General features: G+C 57.3%; 1 protein-coding gene across 1 annotated transcript in view; it reads right to left on the bottom strand.

The window, feature by feature from the left end:
- Positions 1–1,687: 1,687 nt before the first annotated feature.
- BCR (breakpoint cluster region) overlaps positions 1,688–10,813 on the bottom strand; it is a 75,296-nt gene continuing 66,170 nt past the window's right edge. The window contains exons 14-23 of the mRNA XM_006901408.1: positions 10,539–10,613; positions 8,322–8,419; positions 7,060–7,191; positions 5,975–6,034; positions 5,245–5,354; positions 4,319–4,458; positions 3,478–3,612; positions 2,814–2,919; positions 2,020–2,182; positions 1,688–1,777 (exon numbers count right to left, since the gene is read on the bottom strand). Coding sequence (XP_006901470.1) covers positions 1,688–1,777; positions 2,020–2,182; positions 2,814–2,919; positions 3,478–3,612; positions 4,319–4,458; positions 5,245–5,354; positions 5,975–6,034; positions 7,060–7,191; positions 8,322–8,419; positions 10,539–10,613 — 1,109 coding nt within the window. The remainder of the gene's footprint in view (positions 1,778–2,019; positions 2,183–2,813; positions 2,920–3,477; positions 3,613–4,318; positions 4,459–5,244; positions 5,355–5,974; positions 6,035–7,059; positions 7,192–8,321; positions 8,420–10,538; positions 10,614–10,813) is intronic.

The raw sequence follows: 10,813 nt of genomic DNA, 5'->3' as shown, positions 1-10,813 counted from the left end.
TCCCCTACCTGGACCAGGGGGCTATGCCTGATTGTGGTTGGGACACAGCCTGTCTGCATTGGGCAGTGTCCAGACCCAACCACTGGGGACACAGGACGTGGCTGCTCGAGTGCAGAACTGCATGGCTGGGACGGTCAGCAACCAGGGCAGCAGGACACGGAGCAGGACCCACGGTGGCTCTGCAGAGAGCACTGTCCTTCCAGTATCTCGAGGGAGCAGTCACTCAGTGCCTGGACATCACACGTCCCCACAAGTGAAAGCGACATAGGGATCAACACACTGCTTTCCAAAATACTGTGACAAATGAAACCACAAGTCACAGGTCCAGATGAGGCTGGCTTGCCAGGTTCCACAGCTGATCTGCCAGGGACCAGCTCTGGGCTGGAGGCCCTGGACACGGACGGGACAAGGAATGGTCCAAGATGTGGCACGTGCTCCATAGCTGAAGTGGGTGCAGGACCCTGGACATGTGCTCTGGGCTAGAACCGGAAGTGAGGCCTGGAACCAGGAGGGGGTGAGAGCTGGAAGTGGGTGCAGGATGTGGGATATGAGCTTACTATCTAGAACCAATGTGGCCACAGAGTCTGGACCTGGAAGTAGGTGCACAACCTGAATATGGGCACAGGTTTAGAACCAGAAGTGGGGGTCTGGTCCAGGTGGGTACAGGGCACAAAGCCTAAAACATTAAGCGGGTTCCTGCGGTCACCTCAGTCCCTGCAGGAGCCCCGGTCCCAAGCCCACCACATGCAGAATGTTCTGGGAACCTGAGAGACAGCTTCGATGACAATGGAGCTGGCGCCCAGGGGAAGACACAGGGCTGCCCAGATGCAGATGTCCAATGAGAACACTCTAATATCTTACTAGGAATCTGAATCTGTTAGGAAAAAAATTAAAAACTATTTATAAAACTTAAAAATATTCAAGTATCAAAAGATTGTTTGGATCAAAGTTTAAAGCAGGCTGCCAGCAAGCAGCTGCCAAGGAGGAACGTTTACAAAGGGGAGTGAGCGTCAGGCAGGGGTGGGGCGCCGAGGCAGGAGCCAGGCTTCTCTAGGCCCAGGACGGGTGGGTGCTCCTTGTACAACAAGCTGTCCAGTGCGTGGTCTGGACTCTCCCTCCAAGTCCAGCCTGTGGACAGCTTGCAAATCCACACAGGGTTGCCTCCAAGGGGCAGAGAGGGAACCAGGAAGCCACGGGACAGATGGGGCCTTTTCTGCACGAAACCCTCTAGGAAACGAAGGGGGAGGGGCGTGAGAGGGGCTCCCACATGACACAGCTTTTCAACCCTGCCACGGCCCTGGAACATGTCCAGTCAGGAATATGCAAGGCCCACCCGTGGGGGTCAAGGCTGTGGCCCCCAAGGAGAAAGCAGCAGCAGCAGCGTTTATTCAAGACACAAGTGTGTCCTTTGTCCCCAGGAAGGGTGTGTCCTGAAGAGGAATCCAGTAGAAATCTTTTAAACTCTGATAAATTAGGTTTACAAAATCCACCACAGTGGTGGGCAGTGGGCTGTGCAGGCAGACACTGAGACACTGCTGGTCTGTGTGCCCTCTGCCGGGCAGCTGAAGAACCACAACTGGAAGGCCTGCCTGGTCCCTTGGGCCACCTTGTGGTCACTGTCTCTGAGCAGCTGGCTAAACGACACTTGGAGAAGGTCTTCCCGCTCTGTGAACGGTCCATACTGTCCTTAGACTTCGGTGGAGAAAAGTATGCTCTGTCGTTTGCTGTCCGGAGCAGGGATGGCCTCCAGCTGCAGGAAGTACAGCAGCACCTGGACCTGCGAGGGAGGACAGGGGCTCAGGGAGGTGCTCATGGCCACAGGGAGAGCTTCTTGACCTGGCCCACCCACAGCTCCTGCATACAGAGCCCACCGCAGAGAAGGGCTTCCTGAAAAGGCTGGCTGGACCCCCAGAAGCCCAGCAGGTTTCAGAGGGGACAGTGGACAGCGGCAGCCCGGGCCTGCTCACCCATACCCTCATGCAGCCGAGGGCAGCCCCCCTCAGTGCCCAGGGGACTGACCTGGGCCATGACCTCCAGGGACCAGCTGTCGGTCATGGCGAAGGGCTGGCCGGGCGTGGTGGGGGGCTTGTTTTCCTTCTCCGAGGGCCGGAGCAGGGTGGGGCCGAAGACAGTGGCCAGGTTGTGCAGGGACATCTTGTTTACCACCTCCTTTTCTGCCACCCTGCAGGGGCCCAAGGTGAAGCTTGATGAGGGAGGGCCTTGGAAAGGAAAGGGAAAGCCCTGGGGAGGGAGAACCCTGGGGAGGTAGAGAAGGGGAGGTGGCCTGTGGGAAGGAAGGGCAGGCGAGGGAGGACCCTGGGGAGGGAGTGTGGGCTGGGGAGGGCCCACTGAGAGGGGAGGACACTGAGGAGGGAGGGTGTGGGTGAGGGAGGACCTCAGGAGGAGGGAGGACCCTAGGAGGAAGGAAGGTGGGCTGGAACAAAGACTACACAAAAAGGATGGAGGTCTCCAAGAAGGGAGGGTAGGGAAGAGGATCCTGGGGAGGGGGAAGAAGGGTGTGTGGCAGGCAGGACCCTAGGGGCCTGGCAGGAAGAGGTTCTGGTTGAGGGAGGGCCATGGGGAAGCGAGGGCCTAGTCAAGAGTCCTGAGAAAGAGTGTTCCCAGGGAGGCAGGGCCCCCATGGGAGGGCTGGTCTGTTGAGGGAGGGTCTTGGGGCAGATAGCCATCGTCCTGGCTGTGTTGAGGGAGAAAGAAAGGTATTCTTGTGCCCAGAGCACAGGAAGGGTTGGGGACCTGAGCACTCAGAAGCTGAGGGAGCAAACGCTGGCGTGTGGGGACCGATGAGTGACTACCTCTTGAGGTGATCCAGCAGGAAGTGGAAGGTGAGAAGGTTGGGCTCTGGGAGTGACAACAGCAGGTTCTGCATGCAGCTGTCCTTTGCAACGGGGTCTGAAAGAGCTGCAGAAATGGGAGGTCAAACCCCATCTGGGCAGCAGCACATGGGCCCCCATGGGGTGGTGCCACCAGAACCCCTGGCCTGTGTCTCTGAGGGTCGGCACCTCCAGCCATGGTGGAGCAGCACAGGATACGCCCTCCTGGCTGCATCCCGGCCCTGACCCCACTCCAGTCAGGCTCAGTGGCATGACTCTTACTTCCCATGCAGAGACCATGTTCGGGTCCTGACCAGGGCATCTCACTACAGTCTCAACTAAGTGGAGGCTCCATGACACTCAGGCCGAGTGACTTAGAGGAGCTTCCAAACTGAATGCAAAGACGAGCAAGACTGGATAACAGCCCTGGGCAGGGGTGAGGAGAAGTCGAGGGACAGGACTATACGACAACGCAAAGCTGCCCCCTAAGGGTAACTCAGTCACACTGCCCCATGGCCTGTGCTATCCTGTGGCTTCCAAGGCCTCATCAGTGCAAGCAGGCTTCTGGAAGGGGCAGTCCTGTAAGGGTTGGCAGGGACCTTGCAGAAGGGGCTTGGCTCGAGGGTGGAAGTGGGGCTGCACTCACCAATGCCCTCGGCGAAGTTGGGGTACAGCTCATCGGTGAAGAGGGGCTCAGGAAGCTCCCGGAAGTAGAGCTTGAGCGTGCCAGCAATGGCGTTGACGTCCATCTCACTCATCATCACGGACACATCCTTGTTGTCTGGAAGAGGCCCCCCCCCCACCCCGTGCTGCTGACCACAGGCCCTTACCAGGAGCCCCGCCCATCCTCAGCCTGGGAGGGTTGGGTGGAAAGTCCTCCTCGCTGACCTCTGCTCCCCGACCTCAGTGCCCTCTGTTCTAACACCCTTTGCACAGCGCTGCCCTGGGTCAATGACCTCATGACGAGGCCGCCTGCACTGAACTACCCCCAGGTGGCTCCCTATCTCACCCAGGATGCCTGTGCCGAGGGCCTCACACCCCAGCCTCAGCATGACCTGGTGACAGCAGGGCACAGAATTACTGGTTTCACCTTTAGGTCCCTTGGGCTCAGGTGCTACAGCCACCCACATATATGGGGTCCCTTGGGGTGCCAGGCTCGCATGGGCTCCAGCTTGGAAGGTGGGATGCTCGTAGGCGAGTGTACAGCCAAGCTAGAGGGCCTATGTGGGACACAAAGGAGGGCCTGCTGAGGTGCTGGTGGCCTCATGGTAACTGGAGCTCCCCAATCACTCGGTGGAGTAAATGGGTGAGGCCAGAGTGAGGACCTGGTGTCCCTGCCTCACCAGCCCACCTGGGGGCAGATGCTCAGAGTCTTTTCCTCTGAGAGAGCCTGACTCCTTGCCCCCCACCTTTGGCTCCTACCTCACTGCACCCCACCTGCCTCACTGATGCCCCCTTGCCAGCCCACACACCGCAGCCACACTCACTGACGTCGAAGGCTGCCTTCAGGGCCTGGATGTCCGTGGCCACTCCGGACACTCGGTAGATGCCCACCTCCTCCATGCCACGCCGCTCGATCTCCTCCACGCACTGGCGCACGATGTACGGCACCTTGGACCTCTCCCTCCTGCGGCAGGCAATGACCCCTCAGTCAGTACCAGGGCTGCCTCAACGGGGCGCTGTCAACACGAGGGCGGGGACTACACCCTCAGTACCGGGGTCCCCACAGGGCACTGTCAATCCAGGGGCAGGGATTGCACACGGTCAGTCCTGAGGATCCCCACAGGGTGCTGCAATCCTGAGGGTGAGGTGGGGATGGCACCCTCAGTCCTGGGGTCCCCATGAGGTGCTGTTAAGAGGGGGTACTATTTGCTTTAAGGGCTCTCAATGAAGAGAAGCAATGGCCGCTGAGGCCCTGCCATCCTGGCGAGGTGGGAAGCCACACATGGAGCTGGTGCTTGGCCAGCACCAAGGTGCCCACGAGGTCCAGGAGCCGAGTCCACTCACAGCCGACACAGAGGCTTCTCTCTGCTGCCAGGAGGCCTGCGGGCCATGGGCTTGGCAGGCCACCTCCTTCCTTCAGCGCCCTGTCATCTACCTTCCCTGAGCTCCGGGAACAGCCCAGATTCTGGCTCCATCCCAGGCCCTGAGACATGGACATGACAGAGACATGGTCCCCACGCTGCCTCCTGGCCTTGGGGCCAGAGATGCTTGAGTGATAGAGAGGGGTCCCTCAACAACTAAGAGTCTGGGAGGAAGCAGCCTGATGCCCCAGGCCTGGGCCTAAACCAGTCAGTCCTCTGCTAACCCCCACTCCCCCAGGCCAGCGGGACACTGCTCAGCAGGGACAGCAGCAACAAGCAGAGAAGACACCCCCCCCCACCAGGTCAGCTTTGAGCCCCGCCCCCCTTACTTAGTGACCAATGCGATCTTGACTCCAAACACCCCGGTCTGTTTCCGGGACGGCATCCTCTTGAGGCTGAATTCTCTGCTCGTAAACTTGAGGGACAGCTTCACATCCACCTGCAGTGAGAAGGCAGCCGACCCTCACTCTTCGTCCACACAGGTGGGCTCTGTGTCAGGCAATCTGCCAGCCCGTCCCACTCCCTCTTAACAGAGGTCCACCAGAAGGTTCGGACTAGCTAAACCACAGCTCCCAGCCATCTGGCCAAATACCAGCAGTTGCTATTCCCCAGGATGACCGTGGACGTCCAACCCACAGGGGTCTCCGGCCATCTGCTGACCTCTGGAGTCAGGACACGCCACCCATAGTCACATATGGCAACCCTGGAAGCAGCTCTCCCTCATCAGTGTTTCCCTAGAGAACCCCAAGTCCCCCCCAGTTATCATAGGATAACTCTGGTCAGGGCAGCACCTCTGGCATCCATTGACACCCTCTTTGGGAGGCGGGGGTAGACGCTAAGAGGGGTGTGGTCTCCAGGCGCAGGCCTGGGTCCGTGGCCTGGGGTGTCACTGGCTCTTTTCCATATCAGCTCTGCCCACAGTCAAGCAGGACTCCCTCCAGGCCTGGTCTGTTTGGCTGAGATGCCCAGTTTGTTTTGCAGGTCCCTCCAGTCTAGCCTGCGTGAGCCCTATGACCATAGGAGAGGAGTCAGGCACCCCAAGAGGTGCTGGCCACCTACCCCATTCATGCCAACGACTGTCCGCTGCCAGTCCTTGTCCTGTAGCATCTGAGGGTCCAACTGCAACAAGGGGTTGTGATTAATGGACACTAGGCCAGGCAGCCCATCCCAAGAGTTATTCCCCACCCAAAGATGAGCGGAGTGGGACTGGACAGTAGCTTGTATCTCCAGTCACAGGCCAAGGGGCTCTACAAGGACCCCTGGGGCCTCCCACGGTCCAGACAAAGGTCCTGCTGCAGGTCAGAACTCCTGTAATGTCCATGCCCAGGAAAACACAGGTCTGCACACTGCCCACTGCTCGTCCTCTACTTCCCCATTCCAGGGCCTGGGTGCAGGCTGTGTGGGCTCACTCACTCTCAGACACGAGCACTCATGCATTATTATCCTAGGGCCCTGATGCAGCCTGGGCATGCATATATATCCATGTTAGCCCAGGCTTGCACACTGCCTGCCCTCCTCCCCCATCTCAGGGGCCTAGAGTAGGCAGGACATATGTGCACACACAAACACACACTAGCACTGTTATCCCAGGGTGCAGGCTGGACATATGCACACACTATCCCAAGGCCCAACTTTTCTGTTAGCCGCTGAGTTAACAGTCCCCGCCTCTAAATTAGCATCTGGAAGCCTAAGTGGTGATCAGAGTTGGGGAGCGGTGCACCAGCCACCTGCCCCTGACTGGAGCCCACCCCAGTGAGCTCATCAGGCCCCTTAAAACACACATGGGACTCACTGCTCCACACCAGGCTCGGCCCCTGGGGTTGCTCTCTCCCCTGGAGATCTCTCATTCCACAGGGTGTCCCTCACTCCACTGAGAGGCTCTCATTCTCTGGAGGAGCCCCTCATCCTCTCACACACTAAGCATTTGCTCCCTTGCCATTCACAGGATGGCATGTATAGATAGACGGACAAGTGAGAGGCCAGTGAAGTCCTGGCTGACTCAGGTCCTCCCTGGCTGTATGCCTCATTTTTCCCACTGAGGCACCAGCCCTGCATCTGGAGAGTACTGGAGGGTCTGGAGGTGGGCGCAAGGCAGGGGTGGCGGGGTGTCCCAGCGGGGGTCGGCTCTGCCCTGGGAGTCTCACCTGGACCTGGCCCTTTCCCACGAGGCGGTCTGCATTCTCTCCATCCTCCTTGTTGATCTTGCTTTTGTTGTAACACTTTTCATAGCACAGGATCCGTAATGTCTGGGAGCCCTCCAGCTCAATCTCAAACTCCTACAACCCAAATGAGAGAAAGCCTTAGTTCACAGACTGAAACAGTGGATAGTGCTGCTGGTCAAGGCGGTGTCTCCAAAGATGACAACACTGCTGCCCAAAGGGCCTGACCCAACTCCTTTCAGGCATGTGAGAATGTGGGACCACCTGGTGGTATACGGGGGCACAAGGAGATATACCAAGACCACGTGGTGCTATTGCGGGGACCACCAGACAGTGTATGAGTATATGTGGTGGGATACAGGGCACGAGGTCACATGGACGTGGTGACAAGGAGGGACTGCCTGGCAGCACACTGAGACATGCAGTGGCATATGGGGACCACGTGGTGGCATGCAGGGATCACCCAGTGGCATATGGGAACACGTGGATTCATACGGGGCGTGAAGTTGCACTATGGGGACCACATGGTGGCATGTGAGTACACCACTTCCACTTAGACCCAAACTAAACTCAGCTCAACACCTCACAGAATGAACCCCACCCCACCCCACCCACACCTCCAGGAGCCTGCTAACCACTCAGACCTCATGACATTTGGGCGGACGTAGAGAGCATGTGCTAGAAGCACAGGTCAGCCTGCATATGGGTCCACTGGCCCCAAGCTCCCTACTGGCACGTCCTGCACTGCCACACTGTGGATCCCCACTGGCTGGCACAGGAAACCTAGGCACAGTGACCAAACCTGTGCCTGGCCACGTGTGCTGGTTCACAGCCTTCTATCTCCACTCCCACCACCCCATCACGACCATGGTCTCTGCCTGACCAGCCTTCGCCATGTCCACTGAGCCCTCTGTCTCTGCTGTGACTGTCCATTATCACCACATCCACCTGGCCTTCTGTCTCCACTCTGAACACCTATCACCATGTAGCCACTGCTCTGTCTCTGCTGCGACCGCCCATCATCACTGTGTCCTCCTGGCCCTCAGTCTCCAGTGACCACCAATCACCTCGGGTCCACTGGGCTCTCTGTAGAGAACTCCAGGTTAGATTCTCAGGTCTCAGGACAAGCAGGGATCCCTGGTAGACAGGTTGCAGCAGGGGCTCTAGAAGCCAAGGCAGCAACTCAGTCCATGAGCCTCCCTCAAGAGCTCATCCGAAGAGGAGACCCCACCGGTGGATGGCCTCACCTCGTTCCAGTTGGGCTCAGCCGTGTCCCTGTACACCCGGGTCTTGGCTTTGTTCACGAAGTACCCGAAGGAATCCACCTCCAGAGTGCAGTACAGACCTGCAGAAAGTGGGCAGAGTGTAGCTGCACCCCCACATTCCTACGCTGGCCCTGGAAAGCATCTGGAAAAAGTAACCTTCTTCCCTAAATGAAAGTCAGGTTGGCAGGGGCCCAGTCTGACCCAGTCTCCATGAGTCGAGTGAAACCCTGACCTCGGCCACTCTGCACACTCTGGGAGGAGCACCTCCACCGCCAGGCCTGTGGGAGCACGGTGACTGCTGCTTAGAGGCTAGCTGGCCCAGCCTAGGCAGGCTTGGGGGAATGGCAGTGTGGGGCAAGCTCGGGGCAATGAGTAGTTCAGACAACCAGCTGCCGAGAAGCCAGCCCACAAGTGTCAGCGCAGAACTCCACCTCTAGAGCTTTTCATGTCTCTACCCACTGGAGTTCTCAATGGTGTTTACGTAGAACTCCACCCCTGGAGTTCTCAATGGCTGTCAGTGTAGAGCCCTGCCTCAAAGTTCTCAGTGACTGTCAACACAGAACCCCGCCTCCTACAGCTGTCAAGGGCTGCGCCAGCGCAGAACCCCACCTCCTACAGCTGTTAAGGGCTGCGCCAGTATAGAACTCCACCTCTGCCGCCTAGAATTCTCAACAGCTGCCAGAATGGAACTTTACCCCCCTAGAACTCTCAACGGCTGTCAGTGCAGACCTCTGCCCCTGGAGTTCTTAATGACAGCATCATAGTAGAACCCCGCCCCCTGGAGTCTCAACAGTTGGGTCAGTACAGAACCTCCTCCCCCCCCCCCCCCCCCCCCCCCCCCCCCCCCCCCCCCCCCGACTTCCCAACCACCCCCTAGAGTTCTTTACTGGTCACTTGTAAAGGAGACTGACAAGCCTTTTCTCAACATTTCCTTTCACTTGGGTCTACAATCAGTGCCCACAGAAACAGCAGTCAAAAATCAAATGACATATTGCAGTGAGCAAATCTGCTGCCAAGGAACTCTTTAAAAATACCGAAAAAACCAAAGATGTCCTTTGAGGACTCAGGTGTGCCATGGTGTTTCCAGTTGCTTTGTCAGTGTTGAGAAAACTGGTCAGTGAATAAATAAGGAAAAAGAGATCCCTTTGAATTACTGTGCTCATGAGAAGTACTCAGTATGCAAAGGACCATGGCAAAACCAACCTTGTCAGAATAAACTTGACTACAGTGAGGTTTTTGGCCAGAAAAACAAATAAAACCAATTTTGTCTTGAGAGGTGTACGGTCAAAATGCTGCTTAGAAGGTGGAGAGCCTCTTCCTCACATATATGCCCAGAAGCTACTATCCCCTCATGTCTCAGGAGAGGGCAGTCCCTGCGGAAGGACAGTAAGCCTGGTAAAAAAAGAGGGTCAGCAAAAAAGAGGATGACCGTACAGAAGATGGACACCCTAGTGACCGCACTAATGATCTCAGACATGGAAATGACTGCGGGGATGAAGGGACCAGGTAGCGTTCCGTTCCCTTGTACACAGGATGCTGTGAGTCACAACTGACCTCGATGTTTGCTCACAGCAATATGAGTTGGAACAAACTTGGACTTGATGGCACCCAACAACAACGATTAAGGAAAAGACCAGAGTCTTTTCAATGTCCATTAGCTACGTGTATCTCTGCTTTGGTGAGATGTCTATCCAAATCTTTCTCCCACTTTTCTCCAGTCTACTTAACATGGAGATTGGGAAAATGTTCTTCACACATTCCTGACACAGTTCCTTATCAGACGTGTGGGTTGGAAATATCTCCTTCTGTTAGAAGCCTAGTGGGGACTCTGGTTTTGTAGGACAGTGTAAATGGTTACCACAAGTGGCCGCTAACTGAAAGGCTGGCAGTTCAAGTCTTCACAGAGGCACCTCAGAGCAAAGGCTTCGTGCTCTACATTACCAGCTCCTGTGAGCCCCCGGAGCACAGGTCCACGTGTACCCGCAAGACCGCAGGACTGAGCGGAGTCGACCTGACTACCCCAGGTGGTACACATGCCTGGCCCTGGCTGACGAGGCACACCCACAAGGGCAATGTCCACTCAGGGTGCAGTTCCACACCAGGGATGCCGGCAGCACCATGGCCAGGGTCAAGGCTCAGCCCTCGCCTGGGGGACACCCACACTCTCCCCACCACCTTCTGTCCAGACCTGCTGCTTACTTGAACTCTGCTTAAATCCTGTGGCCGAGTGGACGATGACATTCAGGAACCCATAGAGCCCTGGAGACTCGTCATCTGTGTGAGAGAGCACAGTGTGAGAGGGGCGCTGGGGTGGGCTCTGCCTCCATGTGCCTCCCTGGGCCCCACATGGCCAACACCTGCCACACACCCAGCAGGTCAAGCCCACAGGCAGTCCTTCTGAGGTCACAGTCTCTGTCTTAACGAAGGGCTGGATCTTGCTGGGGACACACACATGCAAATAGTGGAGCATGAGT

Source organism: Elephantulus edwardii, unplaced genomic scaffold (assembly GCF_000299155.1).
Source record: "Elephantulus edwardii isolate Elephantulus edwardi_28Jun2011 unplaced genomic scaffold, EleEdw1.0 scaffold00325, whole genome shotgun sequence".
Lineage (NCBI taxonomy): Eukaryota > Metazoa > Chordata > Mammalia > Macroscelidea > Macroscelididae > Elephantulus > Elephantulus edwardii.
The sequence above is the reverse complement of the archived record's forward strand: the minus strand, read 5'-3'. Positions and strand labels throughout refer to the sequence as shown.